This window comes from Poecilia formosa, unplaced genomic scaffold (genome assembly GCF_000485575.1).
Source record: "Poecilia formosa unplaced genomic scaffold, Poecilia_formosa-5.1.2 Scaffold96, whole genome shotgun sequence".
Taxonomy (NCBI): domain Eukaryota; kingdom Metazoa; phylum Chordata; class Actinopteri; order Cyprinodontiformes; family Poeciliidae; genus Poecilia; species Poecilia formosa.
The window spans coordinates 491,224-511,409 of record NW_006800035.1 but is presented as its reverse complement, the minus strand read 5'-3'; the positions used below and the strand labels follow the sequence as shown (position 1 = coordinate 511,409).

Here is a 20,186-nt window from a genome sequence, read left to right as displayed (position 1 = left end):
GTTGAAAAAGAGACCTAAAAGCACACAAAGAAACCATTATTTAAATAAGTCAGTTCATTAAGACTGGATAAAAATACCGAAATAATTCAGTAAATATATAATCAATTAAATGTATTGATTTTATTTTAAAAACTAGATACAATTATTTAATCATTTGATACATTATTTTATGTTACTATGGGCACGACTGGGATGTTTTTATGGAGACCCTGATGGACGGATGTCAGGTGTATTGAAACAGAGACTCATCTAAAATATGAAGGACAGGGGCCCTGAGGACCAGGGTTGGGGGCCACTAACTTGAACCACAGTTGATATCATCACTGGTGACATCAGAGATGGTTTCAGAGAAAATTACAGAGTCTGACATCATATTGGCAAAGTTACACAGTGACTGTTAAGAAATTTTCAATTTCTATCCAGTTTATTTCCTTAGCGCCAATTCACAACAAGTGTCATATTGAAACATTTTACAAAAAATTATTTAAATTCAATCATTTCTATTAATTCTAGTTACCAAACAATTTGGTAACTAATAAACTAAGTGTACTAAGTACAGTACACTTAGTTTATTATTCAAAATAACTGATTTGCTTAATGGGAGCAGGTCAACTTTGAAAATCTTTGATAAATAGTTTTGGCACTAGGATGAAGTGTTTATTTTGGAAAACTGGAATGAAAACACATTTTTCACATCACATGAGTCACACGATCAACAACAGGATGTTGCCACTGGATCAAACCATGAAGACAGGAAGTAGTTGAAGGATGATGGCAGCGTGATTTTTAATGACTTATTGCATAAACAGTTATTAACGTGTGATTTTAATTGTGTTTCTTATTTAGTGGAAACACCACAATTCTGACATTGTTTTTTTTTTTGTTTTTTTTAGCCATTAGCATGACACCGACGTAGTTTTGGGCACATTTATAATAGCAATGCAGCTACTGACTTGCAGCATTAACTCCTCCATGATGAGCACATCGTGACAGTTGACAACGGTTTGCATTGTGTTGTTGGTTTTACAGTGATCCCTCATACTGTGGAGTAGAGAGGAGGAAAATCTCCCCTTTAAAGGGGCCTCCAGCAGAACCAGAACCTGGCTCAGTACGAATGGCCATCTGCCGTGACCGGTACTATCTGAAGACAGAGAAGAGACACAAAAAGAAACAGATGAAATGATGTAGGATTAGTTTTGATCTTTGTGAATGTAAAAAATTTTACAGCAGGAACGTTTTGTTCCAAATGACTGAATATAAAGATTTCACTTAGAACCCAGAGCTTTGGCCGTAAACCTGACCATCTCTCCAATCTGATTCACAAGAACTTGTTGCCTGCTAAAGGAAGGACGCATCTGGCCTTCCTCCGTTTCCCTCTTTAACAGCCAGATTAGCTCACTCCTTGCCTTTATGTGATCCTTAGCTGGTGCCCTCTCGATGCCCTGCATGTGTGCATGAACATTAAGTCACTTAGAGAAGCATATTGAAGCGATGATGTCAGGTTTGCCTGAACTCTTCTCAGCCAGATCTTGGCAGGAACACTGTGGACATTCTCCATTCTTCGATCCTTACATGTCCTCATCCTTTCCAGGGTTTTCTGAGAGCAAAGCTCGTCACACCCGTCAATGTAAAGACGACCTGAATGGGAACAGTGCATTTCTTAAGTCTCTTCCTCGACTTGCATCAAACGACAACCCACTCGCCCTGCATCCCTGCCAGCTGTGCAGACCAAGATGCCTGCCAAAAGAAACATGAGCTTACGTCAACTTCCAAATACGGAGCTGCTGCTTAACTTTGACCCCAACGAGAGGGAGACGAGGCAGGGGTGTGTGTGGTGTACATAATGTCCCCTCCTCCTCATTCATACGCGTAACATACTCGGCTACCTGTTTGTCAGTGCAGCACACGTAGAGTGGAGACTCGCGTACCTCTCGTCACCGTCACTCTCATTCATCCTTTTCCTGCCTCTCCTTCCTCCTCTCTGCTTCCCGTCATTCACAAGCCGAGGACATCCCCACCTGCAGCCAGGTAAATCAGCCCTCACGCTCATCCCTCTTTCTTTTCTGTCATCCACGTTCATTCTGATCATTTTAAGTGTGTGACGTGACTGCGTGAGTTTGCTCCATTCATGCCTTTGTTGCTGCAAGCGGGCACTGCATCGGCAGAGAAAAAAAACAACAAAAAAAAACACCAGGACTACTGCGCCGTCGTACTCTGGGAGACTCAGAGGGGAGCTGAACATTTTGTGCCGATTTTATAGGTGTGCAGACGGTGCATCTTCTGTAAGGAGCATGTGTGTGTGTGTGTGTGTGCGTGTGTGTGTGAATGGAGCAGAGGATGATGCATGCAGTGTGCAGTCCGTGGGATGTGTGTGTATTACAGCCTGCAGCTCACACTGGGAGTGAATGAGCTGCCTGTGTTGTGCAGCCAGTCTCCTCGCGTGGACCAGTGGGAGCAGTCCTTAACGCTGCGTACTCACACACACACACACACACACACACACACACACACACACAAAGGGGAAGGTGGTGTACAATACAGCTGAGAAGACCCTGGAAAGGTGCTGATGAACTCCTCAGCTGACATCATGGTGGGAACACAGATAAGGGAGCTAAACGCTGTTTTTAAGATGAAATAAGTTGAATTTTGCATCCTTGAATAATCAGTAAATGTGTCCGCTGGTCAAACCTAATAGGTAAAATATAGCAAAGGAACTGATCCATTTTTTTCCTCATTGAAAAACTCAGTACTAGTCATTACATTTGAGATATTGTTCTTCCTAAAACCGTCTAAAAGGATGCAGAATCATAGCTGTACAAATTCAAGGCTTCTAAACTATTGATTTTTAGCAATGTACTCTCTTCCAAAAAGAAGCAGCTCCTGAGGGGGAGGCACCTTACCCTGCCTTCCAATCTCTCTCTCTCTTCCTCTCTCTCTCTTTTGTCCGTGAGGATGCTAGAAGATAAATTTAGCCCTCCAGCTCTCCTTCCATCTGCTACCACATGGTTTAGGGCCGTTACCATAGGAACCACTGCTGGGTGCCCATTAGACTGAGAAGAGGAAATTGTCAAGATTTTTAAAAAAAAAAAGCTTTTTTAAAGCAATCCAGTATGTGTGTATTCCAGATTTTAAATGTTTTTTAGGGGGGAGGTTCTATTTTGTCAAACATATTACATTTAGTTGTTGCATTTTCCATGCAGCATGGTAACTCCAGTTGTGTTGTCCGCTCTGCATTCAAGCCATTTGACAGAAACGAGAGAGGTATTTTTCAATCGCGGCTTAACGACATAGGTGGCAGACGAGACGAGATAATCACGAAAACGAGAGAATACAATGTTTTAACCTTTATGATGAAACTAGTTACAATACTGTAGAGTCATTGTATCTAGGTTTAACTAGTCTATGTGCTGCAATTTTATGATCGCCTTTATCTGAGCTGGTTCTAAAAGCCAAATAGAATAAAGGCTTCATGAATGTCGAACTATGTTTTATGGAATTTCTGTTCTCTGTTACAATATTTTGTTCAGCTTTGCTCCGTTTGCTCTGTTAAGCTAGACTTACTCACTATATATACTATGGTATTCTAACATCCACCCGTCCATTGTTTTCCGTTTATCTGGGATCAGGCCATGGGGTAGCAGCCTATAGCAGAGAGCATCAGATTTCCCTTCTCTTCAGGCACTCCGGGGGAATCCCAGGCAAAGAAACATCATCCCTCCGAGTATGTCCGGGGTCTTCCTCTGGGCCTCCTGGTGGGTCGTGTCCAGAACAACTCACCAAAGAGCAGCCCAGGAGGCGTCCTGACCAGATACCCGATCCACCTGCTCTGGCTCGTCTCGGTGTATAGAAGCAGTGGCTTCCTCTGTGTCCCTCCTGGGTGACCGAGATTAAGTAATAAGTAATATTTGTGTAGCACTGGCTGCTGCTTGGTGCAGTATTTTAACTTTCTGTTTGTGATTGGTTGTTGTTTATCCGGGTGAATGCAGGATTTGCAAGGAATCCTAGATGAAAGAGTTGTCTGTGATTGGCTAGTGGTGTAGTTAATTTACATTGACATTATCAAGTTACAGCAGAGACACAGGGCCAAGTGCTGCCGGAACACACGTTGAGCGAGTGTGTGTGAGATGTAAACACACTTACCACATGGTATTCTTTATTTCCAAAGATATATGCGCTCACATCAGTCTCAACTCAAACTTGCAACAGCCTGAATGCAGGCTGAGTTAAAGTGATGCTTTTGGAAGAGGAGCTGAAAAATCGAAAAAAAAAAAAAAAACAAAAAAAACATTGGAAATTGTTGGTATTACAAATGTGTTTTTAAAATTTTATTTTAGTGGAATGTTGGATGATAATGTTATTTAGTTCAAACTAAATTTATATTCCTTTGTTTTGTTAGCTCACTTGTTCATGTCACACAAATTTCACCAAGATATGTCTGTAACCTGCAGCATACGAGACGGAGATTAGCAAATTGCAAGATATTAAATGGGACACTGTCTAATGGACAAGATCCTGTTAAAAATGTATTTACAGTTCTTTTACATTTCAGCATTTCGGTGCTGACATCCTCAAGACTGAAATTAGTCTCAGAACCTTTTTGTACATATGTAACTACCTTACTGTCTACAGTTAGTTTTTTCTGTTCTCAGTTAAAGAAAGCATGTTGCATAGTTTGTAATGTTGGTCCCAGATAACTTGCACAAACTCTATACACACACCCTAATATAGCACAAATGGTTTTGTTGAAGGTTCAAATTTCACATGTATAGTTCTCCCACAAGTTAATTCAAAGATGGTTATCAACCTGTTATCAGTCATTTGGATATTATCCAGCAGCTTCGCCGTCTTCCACCAGAATGTGGGTGTAGAAACCAGCTGGTCTGTGCGTGGGATGCCTTGTTTACTGTTTCAGTGTGCTGGCACATAATAGCAGTGGGAAATTTATTCATGGAGGAACTGATAGCTAATGGCCATTCATCCACTACATTTGGTGGGATCTTTGAACGATCTAAAAACATGGCTTATATTTATCAAATATTAGATCTAATGTGACTCTTAAAGGTTTACACTTTTGTAGAAGAAACAAATGTTAGAATTTGTTGGTAATATGTTAAACAAGTAAAGACCCCCTCCCCATAACCCTACCCCCATAGTAAGCACTGCTTATTTTTATTTTAAATAGGTTTTTTTAAGCACCAGTAAGCCCAGACTACATGCGTCTTTGCTACGCTACGCTGTACTGCGCTGCAGTACGGGTTTATAGTGGATGGACTGAAATTACAGAACTATATTCGCTTAATGGAAATGCACCAAATTTGCAGTTTTATGGGTAATGAAAATGCAGCTAGTGTGGTGAATTTGCTTAGGTGTCCAGTCATAGAAAGCTTGACAGCTGCCCTACAGTCTTGTCACTTATGTTTCTCACTGTACAAATATGGACTTCAGATTGATGGCAGAGGAAGCAACAAGTAGTTCTGAAAGAATATTACTGATGTATTTCCTTACATGTGTGATCCAGATCTTCTCTCCCTCTGCTGGTATGGTGGTAGTCACACCTGCTCAGTCGGTTATTTAGGTGAATTTGATTGAAATTTGGTAACACCTGACAACGGTTTTTCTTTTAAGTCTAAAAGAAATAGCAAGAGTCCAATACACAAGTTCTCTGTTTTTTTTTATTGTTAATAAATAAAGACAACTTTGTTTCTGTTACGCATTTTTGCGTATCAGGGGACAGATTGTAGTAAAGATGGTCGTTTTTTAAAAGCTCCAGACATAAAAGACCAGAGTCAAAGTAAAATTGAGTTGCTTTTTATTATGATTGTGTGTGTTGGTCCTCAAGTAGAACTTAGGGTGTGTGTGTGACAGTTTGTTTCTAGAACTGCTAGCTTTAGAGCAGAGGGCTGCATATCGCCACCTTCTTAAAATAATGGCCTAAATTGTTTTTTTGTTTTTGTTTTCTTTTACCAAAAGTGATTTCTGCACAAAAAGAGAAATAATCACCACCTCATGTTAGGGCAAAAAATAACTTTGGTCATTATTTTAGGAAAGTGACACAGGAAAAGCTTGGCTATTCATGTGTCGACATAATGTTTTCTACAAAAGTCACAGAAAGGATTATTTAAAATCTTCAGAAGGCATGAGAATGTTAAAAATATACCTGTATAACAGTTTTTATATTTTGTTGTGCTTTCTTTGTGCACAATGACAATAGAAGAAATTCCGATTTTGATTAATTTGAAATTGACAATATGATAATTTGTCAACTACAACCTTTTTTCTAATGAACTTGTAATTTTTTGTGTTCACAGATCATAATGTTCAGAAGACAGGAATCATACATTCAAATGAGTCTGAAGGCTGGATAAATGCTCCATGTTACCTTTACTGGATCTGCACTGCATAGGAATTCCTTCCCCAAACAACTGGATTATTTGATGTCACTGCTCTGTAGTTGATATTGTTTGCTATGAAACAATAAAGATTGAGTCAATAAAGCAAGAATCATGAAGCCTACCACTTACATCAGGTAGGCAAGTTGACCAAACCACCTTATATGAAATCCAGTTAAAGATTTGCCTTTGATTCTGTGGCCTGGTTGAGGCAGACGCAAATCAAGTGTCTACCTGGGGATTTCCTTCTTGTTTATGGAGGCCTTGCATTGTCAGAAAACAACTGGGGAGCAGACTGGAGGTCAAGAACAACATCAATCAGAATCTCTTCAGCAAGGTCTGCGGTGCAAGTCTCCATTCCAGACCTCTCAACAACAACCAACTGCTTGCCCAAAGTCTCAATGTACAGCACAGGTGCCCAAGCTGTCCAGAAGACATAACCCTGAACGTAAACGTCTTAGGCACCAGCGCCAAAGCATTGCCTCTGGTACAGAGCTGGAACACAAACAAGAAGCAGCAACAGAAGAAGCTACAGTTTCCTGTTCCTCTCTAGGAGGGTTACCTTCCACTCAAGACGCTACTATCCAGTCTGCATCAGAAACCCAAGAGGACAATCCCAAACAGAAACGTGAGCGCAAACCTCAGAAACCAGGCAAATATGTTTGCACTTACTGTGGCCGTGCATGTGCAAAGCCCAGTGTTCTGCAGAAACATATTCGCTCCCATACAGGCGAAAGACCCTATCCTTGTGCCCCTTGTGGGTTCTCTTTTAAGACAAAGAGCAACCTGTACAAACACCGCAAATCACATACCCACAAGGTAAAGGCAGGCTTGGCATTTGGGGAGCCAAAATCTTTAGAAGAGCAGGTCACTGAATCAGAGGATGAAACACGACATCTATCCTCTGCTTCAGCCCTTACAAATAGACAAAACAGCGTGGCCTCGGTTAAGAATCCTGAAGTTGATGTGACAAAGGACAGAACTGGACCCAGCAATGACTCCTTTGCAGTGAAAAAGAGACTGGCCCTTCGTCTAAGTAGAGGGAAACATTGCTCTCAAGACTCTTCTGATGAAAAGACCTCCTCTCTCATTTTAGGTAGCAGAGGCAGTACAGAATCTGGCTACTTCTCCCGTTCTGAAAGTACAGAGCAACCACAAGACAGTCCCACAAACACAAGTGCCAAAAGCTATGCGGAGATCATCCTTGGAAAATATGGACGCCTTGGACAACTACAGAGGATGTCCCGTTATCATGACCAGAATCTCCCTGGTCATGAGGAAAAAAACATCTCATTCAGTGTCCCCAAGAAGCAAGTTATTGATCATATCACAAAACTCATCACTATCAACGAGGCAGTGGTGGATACCAGTAAAATTGACAGTGTAAAACCAAGGAGATTTTCACTGACTAGAAAGAATAGTTCAGAGGCCCAAAAGAGTCCTAGCATCAAAGAACCCATTATTCACAGCCCTAAATCTGGAAATCTTGGGTATAAAACAACAGGCTCCATCAGTATGGGAGTTCCCTGCGAAAAATTTCATCATGCATCCCTAAAAGTGGAGCAACCTTCTTGCCAAATATCTTCTGCCTCCATGGTGAGAAGTCTTTCAATGCCATCTGCATCAAGTTCATTAGACACTTCAAGTGCTGTTCCCTGTAAATTTCGTCAAACTCAGTCCTTTGATGAAAAACCTTCTGAAACTCAAACGCCGCGCCGTTTTGGAACACTAAGAAGGCAACCAGCCATCGAAATCCCTGTAGGTTCTGAGCCTACAAAAGAAGAACAAGAGATGTCACATACATTTTCCTGCAACAGTGTAACCACAGTATCTGGTCAGAGGCAACGTCAACCACAGCCGTATGAATGTGAAGCCTGTGGCACTGGTTGCAAGGATTGGGAAGGATATAAGAAACACAAGCAAAACCTATGCCATGCACATTATCCGCAAAATGAAATGGTAATGAGTCCAATGGAGAGCTCACAGCTAAGTAACCATGTAGTCAGAGCCGGAGTCTCAACAATGCGTAAGAGAAGGAAAGAGGAGAGTTTTGATTCTGATGACCTCTCCTTGTCCCCTTCGGCTCTCTCATCAGGACAGTGCAAAGATGAGGCTATTGTAGCTGTTGAGGGCCCTAGACGGCCAGCACTGCAGACCTGCTCTGTGATTCAGCACACTAGTTTATTTGAAAAACAAGAATCTTCATGTTATGAATATCAAAGCCTGAAAATAACAAACAGCTCTCCACCTCATAAAGAAAATCGTCCTATCTCTAAAACCCAACCCCAACATCAATCAGTTAAACCTACCAGCCGAAAGCTGGTCCGTCAAAATAATGTGCAGGTTCCAGAAATACTTGTAACAGAAGACTTAAATATTTGCCCAGATAACTCAAAAGAGCCAAACTTGGCAGAGAAAAAAATGGAGAAACTTGATGATTTTCATTGGCCACAGAGGAGCCCCTCGTTAGCACAGCTTCCCATTGAAAAGCTTCCCCCAAAGAAGAAGCGCTTGCGTTTAGCTGAGGCTGCCCAGTCCTCAGGTGACTCTAGCTTTGATTCCATGTCTCTGCCCCGTAGCCCCAGTCAGGACAGCAGTGCATCATACGCGTCCAGCCGCTCCACATCTTTTGAGGAACCAAGCAGACCAGACATGGAGATAATGACATCAACAGCCCTGAGGAGATCAAGAGCCCCTCACATGTTGACTGTGCCTGGAGTTCATCATCAAAGAGAGATGAGGCGCTCAGCATCTGAGCAAGCCCCTCATGACCCACAACCTAGTGTTGAAATGGCCGAGACCCGCAGTAAATCATTTGACTATAGTTGTCTTTCACCTGAACGCTCTGCAGTTGGCTGGAAAGAGAGACGAAGATGTCTCCTCATGAGACATGCAGTAATCCGAGATCAAGATGATGAGGTAGGGCATGCTACTGTCCTGAGCCATAGTCCAGAACATGTAAGCTCTGACAGATGTTCTCAAGGAAGTCAGACTACTGTTTATGGTAGCAGGTCCTCTTCTCCCCCGTTATCAAGTGTCAGAGTCTTGGGTATTCCAGAGGGATCGCAGTGCAAAGAGATTCTCACCAAGTGGAAATTCAGTCAAAATATTAACTTAAAAGGAAGCGCAGAACTGTCAAAAAGCTACGAACCTTCAGTAGATGTGATAAAGGAGGCTTCGTACATCCATCCAGAGCAAGTTCCTCCTCGAGTACCGCAGACTAATCCTTCATATGGACCCTCAGGGGCAGCCCGAGCCCACTATCTTCCTGTGTCTACTGGGCTGAAACTAGAGATTCCGCCACAACATCAAACATACGCTGAGGGGCCTACCATTAAATCCCACATTCAGCAACGTACCCCTCATATCACATACAATTTAGAAGAACTGAGGCCATTTACATCTCCAGCAATAGCTGTTCGTCTCCAGACAGACACTCTCACCCCAGGATGTGCCATATACACTACTCTATCTCAGTCCGTCTCCCAGAGGCCACACAATGCGTTCAACGGCATCTCACCTAAAGTATGTCTTTCAACAGCCGAACTCAGAAACCACCCAAACACAAGTTTAGACTTGCAATCATGGTCTGAGGATGGCCCAAGGTGTCCAGGATCCAGTAGCAACAAGCGTATGCTTTCCCCTTCAAACAGTATAGAGCTCAACCCTGAGTCACAGCAGCAGCAGAAAAGAGTAAAAGAAGAAGAGGAGAAGGAGGTTGGATGTGCCAACATATCAGCACTTAATACACAGAGTCAAGAGCTCAAACAGGAAACTCTGTCGTGCTTACCAGATGTTTCTTCTCCAGCCTCATGTGCTGAACCCTCTTACCCCAGCCTGCTCTCAAGCACTTGTAACAGCTGGTGCTATTTGAACTACATAAAGCCGAATCCATCAACTCTGGATGAACAGGAGCCCTCGGTGTATTCATCGTGGTCTACTAGTGGCTATGACCCCAACCCACCTGGGCTCTGTAGCAAGACTGTACTCTCGCTACTGCACTGTAAGCAGAGGCTCACTTCCTCCATTTATACCACATCATCCATGACGGTCAGGATAACCGAATCCATGGAGGATGAGGACTGCAAACGTCTCTGCTCTACTGAGGTAGATACTGCACTGACCTGTGAGAGTTTTTTTTTTTGTCTAAGAAATGTTCAGATTTAGAAGACAGATCATTACATAAAATAGAACTACAATTCTGGAAGCATCAAAAGTTTGTTGATCATTGTTGTGACCATTTATGTTGGATTTTTGCAAATGATGAGTTCTATTAATTTTGTTTTTCTTTGGGCAGTTATTCTAACTTATATGTAAGGTAATTTTGAACCAAAATCTATATTTAATTGTTCCCTTTTGAATTGTTAAGATCACTTTGATAACTTTTGGACCCTCCTATTAATATAAGAGATTAAGGCCACACCAGGGGGCGGTCAAGCCCTGGTTGTTTGGCCGGAGATTAAAACATCTCTCATGACGACAAGAGACGTTTTAAAATGACTTTTTAAACTGGTAAGATCAGATGAAGTTAGCTTTTGTTTTCATCCAAGTGTAAGCGATATTTAGTTATTGTTTTGTCTATATTTTTCCTAGAAATAAACTGCATAGATTTTTCAAACAAATCAGAAGTGCATTCAAGAAACAAATAAAAAAAATGGTTTTGGAACTTAGAAGGCTGTGAGAATTGTGATTCTCAAAAGTATTTTGCAACTTATAAAAACATTTGTAGTTATGGTCATCAAAGACGAGCTGTCTACACGTAAGTCTATAACAGATGGTATATAACACTTTGTTCATAGTGAGTTTGGTTTCCCTTGCCATGTAAGAGTCAGAATTGTTTAATTTATTTTTCTTTTTTCCCCGAATTCAGGTCTACAGCACTCCCCCCTACTGCATAGACCATGAGCGGATGGTAAAGGTTCAGCTGCCGACAGATGACATTGCGAATAGAAAAACCAGCGAGCAGAAAGAGAAGAAAAGACAAAAGCAGGAAGTCAGTTTATGCTTCAGAAACAAACAGCCACTTGAAGTCCGGATATCTGAAAGGAGGTGAGCATAAACCCCTTCACAAAGAGCCATAAACACTAGCTGGATTAAACACCAGTTGTAATCGAAGCTTTCATCACCCAGTTTATTCATGTTTCTTTCCTTCATGATGGAGAGGCTCAGGGTTGGCTGTGTGCACCAACAGAGTCCGTCTGTTGAAGAGCCGAAGCCAGAAAACTACCTGAGCTTCCTCCGCTCCTGCAGAGATTCATTTACACCAGCAATTGCTGCCATTCTCATCCAGTAGCAGAGCAGTGTGTGTGCATGTGCGTGTGTGTGTGTGTGTGTTGGGGGTGTCACACTGACACTAAATAAATGGATAGAAATATATGGGAAGAACTCCAGAATGTAACTGCACATGCAACCACACATCTCTATAGGGTGGCCATTTTCATTCTTGTTGTGTCTTAAAACTGAATTTCAGCCCTGGTGCCATTCTTGTCATTTGCTTCTGTTCATGTTCAAAAAAGAACAAGGTCAGAGCCTATCAGTCAGAGGAGTGTGGGAGGTTTAATTCTGGTCAGTGCTGACCGCATACTGGACCATGAAACTACAGTATTCACAGTGCTAAACTTTTTTTTTACACATTTGTTTATGTTCCAGCCTTTTTCCAAATTGAATTAACTTAAACTCTTCTCAGAATTCTATATACAAATACCCCCTTATAACAGTGAGGATTCTTTCTTTTTTTATTACAGATTTTGGCTAATTTATTAAAAAAATGAATTCACTTTTAACTGGAGTATCAATAAAAAAAGGCCATTTGCTAAAAGAACAACATATTCAGAGCAATGATTAAGTCAAAGTTGTATATATAATAAATACATTTTGCATTTAAGAAAGAAAAAAAAACTGTTGTACATAAATATATCCCAGCCAGAACTCAAGTGGCAATTTTATCTTCACGTGGGGCAAATTCTTAAAAAAAAAAATAATAATAATTTTCTATGCAATTATTAATTGATTAATTGAATAGTCAACAGATAAACCCAACACTGTTTTAATGTGTCGGGAGCAGAAAGGGTTGAGTTTTCCACATGTCGATGTTAGAAGTATTTCTTAGCTGTACTTACTACAAACGATCAAGCGTTCACAGAAGGAATGCTGCTATTGCATGTTAGACAAGAAATGTATATTTAACATATTTTCAAAATGAATTGAAGCATTTATTTGCATTTTTAATGTGTTTCTAAAAGTGTATACCATAAACTTAAGTGCTTCAATGAAATATCTGCGGAACTTTTAATCTGACTAATCGATCAATCTTCAAAACAATCGATTAGTAAAATATTGTTTGTGTTCCTCTGCATGAAGGGGCTAAATGTCAAAATTCCAGTTTGAGAAGGAAAGAAAAGCTTTGTCAGTTAATTAGTATCTTTACAGAATGTATGATTTTAGTATTGATTAGAAGCATTGATTATCATAGGATTGTCAAAATTGATTATTTTGACAATCCTGCTTGCTAACAGTAATTAGCAGTTGGGAAATCTCAGCTCCAAGGTTTGACCTCCTGGGACAACCTGAATGTGCATCAAGGTAAAACCTCCATCTGCCCTTCCAGCATCAGCGTGTCTTTTTAAGATGAATCATTTCATTGTGATTCATTGGCAGACGCATGTAGGACGGGAGAGCATCTGCACAGCAGCTGGTGCTCTCAGATTTTGGAATGAAACCTAGATGTAACATCGCTTTTTACATGTTTGCAACAGTAAATCGGGTGTAAATAGGTTTCTTATTTTATTTTTTTTTTTTGCAATTATGTACAGTTATAAAGACGGCCCACTTCATTTTAATTGTTCATAATCTAAAAATACACCTTCAGACTTACTGAGAGGCCTCTGAAGCACATCTGTTGTTTGGTAGATTGTTCCCAACGCGCTGCTTACCGTTTCAGAGCAGATGTTTTAAAGTATACTGAAATAAAGCTGCAAGAACTACTAGAGAAAATATGTTAACTCTTATTACCATTGCTGTCCTGTTCTGTTCTAACCAAACCAAATCAAGTGTTGTTCTGTTGACTCATAAATTGAATTCATGTTCTTGTCAATCAAATCGTATTGAAACTACATTTGTTGCTTGTGGTTCTTTAATAAATGAGAGGTTCACCTTTCGCCAAGACTGGCATTAATTGGAAAGACTGCAGCTGTTAGAAGCTGCACTACTCATCCTGCTTTACAGTAAAACTCTTCACTACTGTATTTCAAACAGCATCAAGCCAAAGTAAGCATGACTTTGAAAAGCTTTTTTAAAAGCAATTTAAAATGTTGCCCCGATTTTGGTTCCGTTATAAAATAATTAGTGGTGGGATTCAATAAAGTTCTTTAATGGAGTTAACTGCAGTGGACCAAGAGAAGCAGCTCCGTTGTCCATGGCTGATGTTCGCAGATGTTTGCTTGTGTGTCAGCTTTACAGGAGTACCAGAAACACAATGCAAAGGTTCCAGCTCAGGATTTCTACATGTACGAACAGAAAGACCTGATTATTTGCGTTAAAAATGGAATCATGTTAAAATCTTTGTAGTTAACTAATGTTTCTGCTAGAAATAAACTACGTAGATTTTTCAAACAAGTCAGTAGTCCATTCAAGAAACAAATAACCTGTTGCCTCTACACGGCCTTCCTTGGGGAAAAAAATAGCTTTGGAGCTTAGAAGGCCATGACAACTATGGTTCTCAAAAATATTTTGCAACTTATGAACACGCTAAAATCTTTGTATTTAATTAATCCAAATTATATATAAAAAAGGAGGGGGGGAGGCTGTCAAAAAAAAAAAAAAATCACCACTTCTGTATTGCCAAAAGATGATTTCTATCAACAAAAAAAAAGTCACTTTTGGCAAAGAAATTACTTAGGCCATTATATTAAAAATAATATGTCAGATATTTTTTGATTAATGTCTTGAAAATTAATGTTCTGTCTTTTTATTTGGTGTATAAACTTCTGTTTGCAACTGTAAATATCTCACAGGAAGAGGGAAAAATCATTAATTGTCTCTGCATAGTGAAGACAAATGAGAAAGTACAAGATTTTCAACTTGAACTGCTTGATAAAAGGACAAAACGCCAAAACTGTGTAGAGACAGAGACACTGGTGGCTTTCAGAAGTTAATGTTCTGATTCTGAACATTAACTTCTGAAAGTTAACATTCAGAAGTTCTGAGCATAAATCAACAACCAGCCCTGACACACACAGGAAAGATTTTCTAAGAAACACGTGGATGTTTTTTTTTTTGTCTTTTTTTGAGGGGGGAGGGGTTAAGCTTTGAGGCTAGCCAGTAATTTTTTTGCAGTGAGCAACTTTTAAGATATCTGCAAGACATTAATTAACAATAACAGATGTCTTTTATTTTCTGGTTCCATGAACAGGAGTTCTAACACAGTCCCACCTTGTTTTCTTTTTTATGTTGGACCATATATCTGACTTTATGTGTCATAATACCTGTCAGGAATGAACACACCGGGGAGTGAAGAGAGGTGCCATCTGCACATCTTGGGATGTGATGTGAGCGCTTGGGCAGAAAGCCATGTTGTGACTCATGTTGCCGCGGCAGCGCAGCCTTCCTAAAGACATGACTCATCTGCAAACCTGCTTTTCTCCATCTGTTCAGTCTGTCTGAGGTGCAAAAAGACAAACCGGAGGCAGCAAGGAAGCCAAATGTCACCCAGTACAGGGAATGCCAAGAGCATCGACTCTGACGGGTGTGGAGTGTGAGCGCTGTGTGTGTGTGTGTGTGCAGGGTCCTTACACTGAAGTGTCTTTATTTACCTGGAGGTTTTCTTAGGATGTTTTCACAGCTGATGAAAAGCTGGTGGACTCGATTCGATCGGGGACCAAAGTTATGTAGTTTTTTTTCCAATTTCAGCTGCTTCAGTTCGTTTTCACACTGCACTGTGTCAAACGAACCAAATTCAAACAAACCAAACCCATTTGGTGTTACCTTGTCCCAATTGACAAATCACGTTCATGCTGAACAACAAGACAGCATTATAGATTTACACGGCCATCATCTGCAGATTAGTGACGAACAATAGGAACAGCACCTTCATCAGTCCAAGCCATTTGGTGGATCCTGTCGAGTTCTGTTGGTAGTTTTCAGAGAAATCCTTCCTAAACTGATCTGTTCAAACTACAACTTTCTTTAGCAACATCCCAGCGACATTGTAAGCAAAACTAAGATGAAGCCATGGAGCTCTGTTCTCTGTGCCTGGGAGAAAATACATGGACACATGCTCTGTGTTGCAGTTAAGAACAAAATATTTACCTTTTCCAGCAGCCATTGTGCAGCATAAATCCAGTATAACAAACTTAGCATCGTGTTGTAATAAAGTGGGTGGCTCTCCACTTGGGTTTCCAGGGGAGGAACTCTGCTTGGCTTGGGGTTGCTAGGTTAAAACAATGTGATGCAAAAATTTAGATGTTTTTGAAATGGGTTGTTTTGCAGACACCAGCAGAACATTGACTAATTCCCAAAAAACGACTTGGTGTTCTTTTTCTAAAAGCAGTAGATAACCAAACAAAGGACAGAAACATGCAAAAGGTGAATTTTGCATAGCAGTGGACCGCTAAGACTTCTGAAAGCTGGTCTGTTGAAGCTGAACTGGGTGCCTACACAGTGAAGACCAGACGGCTAATGTGCTAACTGCTGACCGATGTAGATGTTAAACCGCTGCTAACAGGTCAGCTCTGGGACAAACTAAACCTTCTTGATCTCCCACTCATCCAGATCCCAGGCCCAGCCAGGAGTGGTGTGTGGTGAGTGTGACAGGAAGCACCCGGGTGAGTCCGGGAATCCCACCGCACTCTCAGAGGAATCCCAGACGTCTGTGTGCGAGGTGTGCAGTGGCTCGCTGGGCGCTCCAGGTGAGATAAGAACCTGTGAAGCTGCTGCTCTTCTTCTCTGGTCCGGGCTCCTTTCCACAGAGCTGCTGTTTGTTTTCAGTGGGGCTTGGTGAACACCTGACTCCTGGGGCAGAGGGCAGAGGTCACCAGGACGACACACCTGGAGGTTTGTTCTATTCTGTGTTGATGATATAGTCCTGTTAAATATTACTTTGTCATAAAGAAACTTTACTTTGGTCCTTCTTCTTTCTCATAACAGCTCATTTGTTAACACTTTATTTGAAGGGGTGTGCATAAGACTGACATGACGCCGTCATAAATATGACATAACACCCATTAAGATCATAAAGGAGTCTTTATGAATGTTTATAACTGTCGAGTTCTGTTGGTAGTCATTTGGTAAATAATGACACTTTTAATGCAAAGTTGCTTTAAAAGTTGTATTAAAGTCCATTAAAAGTGCCAACTTTCCATTAAAATGTCAGTATTTACCAAATAATTCAAAGTTGGCACTTTTAATGAACTTTAATACAACTTTTAAAGCAACTTTGCATTAAAAGTGTCATTATTTAGCGAATGACACTTCATGACAAGTCATAAATGTTCATAAATTAAAAAATAACAGAAAAGTTTGAAATCAGTTTTTCTCTCTGCTCCATTAGAATCAAAGGACCAAGCAGCCGATCCAGACCAACTCGAGGACTCTGACCGCCAAGACGCTGCTCATGAGGATGATGACGGTACACATGATGAAGGCAGTGGGTCCACAGTACCTGACGGTTCACACACCAGAGGGGAAAAAGCTGGAGTGGAGGGCCGGCTGGTGGGGAACACGTGCAGCTCGCCCCCCCCACCTCCCACCAGGAGGAGCTCCGCCAGCACCAGGAGGGCCCTGTTCGCCCGCAGGCGCCTCAATGCTTCGTCCTCCGGGGCCTCCCACTCTCCACACACCCAGTCTCCAGGTCCAGAAAGGGAGCCGTCTCCACCTCGCAGCCCATCACCCGGCCCACACCCGTCTCCTGCGCCAACCTCGTCCCTGTCTCCGTCCTCTCATCCCGTCTCCTCAGTTCTGAAGACAGCAGCATCTCCAGTCAGGGGCCCAGCCGAGGGGTCCCACTCCACCGGGTTTCCTGGCTCCCCAGCTGGTGGATCTGCTCCATGTCAAACTTGCCGTCCACAGAAGGAGTTACGGCCTGCTGCAGCTCTGGTGAGTCTGTTGAATAAATGTATAATTTAATCAAACCTCAGTTCATTTGCCTAGAAGGTCCGGTTAGTTGGGAAGGTGTGAATGCGTAATTGAACTCTGATGCAGATTAATAAAACAAACTCTGGTCCACCTACTAACCTCGGTCCTGGTTCAGGTGATATGAACTCTGGTGCTGGTCAAATTAATATGAGAACCCCAAGTGGACTGGAGACCACTCCAATAGCAGGAAGTGGACTATAGCACAGTGCATTCTGGGTAGATACAACCCAAGCTACCTTGAGGGTCTAGTGCTAATGGGAAAAATGGCTTGTGATCTTTTACCAAAGACTAAAGAGAAATCCTACAACCTCTACAGTCAGTTGCCACTCCATTTTTGCTTAGATTTGTGAAGGAAGTTGCTTTCAGATGTTTTTGTCATTCCCTTCAGTGATTCTTGCTGCAGTGCCCCACAGGGGGATTTTTCAAAGTGTGGTTGATTTGACAGAGTGCAGCGTGAAAGAGAACCGTAGCAGCTGAAAACGGAACAAATGTTGTGAATTTGGTTCCCAGTCAGACCAAGTCTACCGGACCATCAGGTGTGAAAACAGCCTAGGAATAAGCCAAACCGCAGCCTTCTTTCACCTGTGACTCCATCCATGTTAGTTTAGCTCAGCCTAAAATAAACGCCCTTCAGACTCAAACAGCCAATGTTGTGTGGCTCGGTTTAATCCCAGTCGGTCAACACGCAGAGCAAATATAGATCGGCTGCTACATCTCAGCTTGTTTAAAGTCGCATTTATTGGAACAGGAAGGAAAGGCAACTCTCATGCTTCCTATCAACCTGTAACTCCTGAGCTCAGAATAAACCAGGAGAGCTTGGAAATAGAGTCGGCATGTTTTCTGTGGGCAGCTGGCCGGAAAACTGGGAAGCAGGTGAAAGATTGGAGCCACAGGGAGGAGATTGAAGACAAAAAACAGGGATATTATGAAAATGTGGTGGAAGCTCCTCAAACCGTGCCTTAGAAAAAGACTTCCTACCCCTTTAAATCTTTCCCTCTGTTGTCATGTCACAATCTCAATCTCCAATGTGTCGATTGGGGTTTAATGCCACATAGCAACACAAGGTAGGGCTCAGTTGTGAAGTGGAAGGAAAGGGATACCTGTGTTTTACATTTCTCTTTACTCTGATATGACCGTGGCTCAGTGGGGAGAGGAGCCAATGTCCGAGAATTATGGTAATTACCATCTAAAATCCAATGAAATCAACGACCTTCAGAGCCCTTTAGTATGTAATTTGCTTGTTTTGTTCCTTTATTCCTTTTCTGAACTCTCCTTCCTGCTACATCACAATCATCCCTCTTCCGTTGCCCATCTTTGTCTTTTGCAGTCGGGTGATGAGAGCAGTCTGGTCCCCATCATCGGCCCTCATCCTGCCCGACCTCGAGGAACCAACCGACTCCTGAGCCACCTCCCGCTTCACTCCCAGCAGCCCGGCAGAACGCCCAGCCTCCTGATCCCCATCGGGGGGATCCACATGGTCCAGCCCAGGTCCACCCTCCCGCTCTACCGTCTGGTGGCCAGCCCGGCGGCCTCCCACATCCCAACCGGAAAGATGGCTGCCCCGCCGTACCAGGATGCCCACAAAGAGATGGTGGCAAGCAGCGCTCCACGGCGCCCCCGAGCTGCAGAGCAAACACCCGCAGGAGACAAAGGCCTCCCCGACCAGCAGCCCTCCACTTCCAGAAGCGACACAGAGAGGCATGTTTACACTGAAGGTCAGAACTCCTCTCAGAAGCATCTCTGATAGGAGGGAGACTTTTTATATATATATATATATATAAAGGGACAGTGCAAAAAGAAGAGAAGAAAAGAAACAGAGTCCAGGTGACGGTGAAATATTCCAAAGCTCAACAAGACGAAAGCACTTGAGCACCGCTTCTGAATGACGCTGTTATGTAATTATCTGAATAATATATCTAAATATATAAATAAGCACTGTTAGATATGCAGTACGTTTTGTAAATCTTTTTTACCCTTTCGTTTGACGTCATCTGTGTTAATTTATTTATGTGCTATTATGCAAATTCTGTACGTTATGCAACAGCAGCTGGAATGAATTGAGTTTTCCTGTTAGCCCCATTGAGACGGCTCTAATTCAACTATTGCTATGTTATTGTACTGTATTATCAGAACAGATATTTATTCACTCAGACCAGTATTTAAAGTGCAATTTGATGTCAGGATTGTGGTTTGAAGCGTCATTCTTAAAGCTGTGATTTTTCTGATTTGTCAGAATTTTTTGTTTTGTTGTTAGTGTTGTGGAGTGAGAAGCAGAGCTGGGATCAGCCTTTTCTGTAGGAAACCAGCTTCAGCTCCAAGTGTAGGGAGAGCACTGACAGATGATCTGATGGAGATGTTTCATGTACTCAGTGACAATGGTACTGTTGGCTTTCAATCGTCATAAACGGATGTGTGTGTTTTTTTTGTTTGTTTTTTTTTGTTTTTTTGCCTTTTCTAAACGATACAATCACTCATTTTCATGTTTGCCATTAAACGTCTCATTTTTACAGATTTATATTAAAACTGTGACACATGGCTGGTCTCTAAAGTCGTTCTTTCCATGTTTTTTTTTTTTTTTCAGGCAAAACAAAGTTTCCTGTTATAAAAACAACTGATTGGAACTTCAAGCTTCTTGTGAGGTCTCCCTTTTTTAAAAAATAATAATAA

General features: G+C 41.7%; 1 protein-coding gene across 2 annotated transcripts in view; it reads left to right on the top strand.

The window, feature by feature from the left end:
- hivep3a (HIVEP zinc finger 3a) overlaps positions 1-20,054 on the top strand; it is a 34,449-nt gene extending 14,395 nt beyond the window's left edge. The window contains exons 1-7 of one of the 2 annotated variants that reach the window (XM_016674486.1): positions 1,646-2,028; positions 6,309-10,496; positions 11,260-11,438; positions 16,158-16,294; positions 16,374-16,439; positions 16,936-17,480; positions 18,847-20,054. In XM_016674486.1, coding sequence (XP_016529972.1) covers positions 6,645-10,496; positions 11,260-11,438; positions 16,158-16,294; positions 16,374-16,439; positions 16,936-17,480; positions 18,847-19,263 — 5,196 coding nt within the window. In that variant the 5' untranslated portion in view covers positions 1,646-2,028; positions 6,309-6,644 and the 3' untranslated portion in view covers positions 19,264-20,054. Of the gene's footprint in view, positions 1-1,645; positions 2,029-6,308; positions 10,497-11,259; positions 11,439-16,157; positions 16,295-16,373; positions 16,440-16,935; positions 17,481-18,846 lie in introns of those variants that run through there. The other variant, XM_007558468.2, reaches the window with a different exon arrangement.
- The last annotated feature ends 132 nt before the right edge of the window (positions 20,055-20,186 follow it).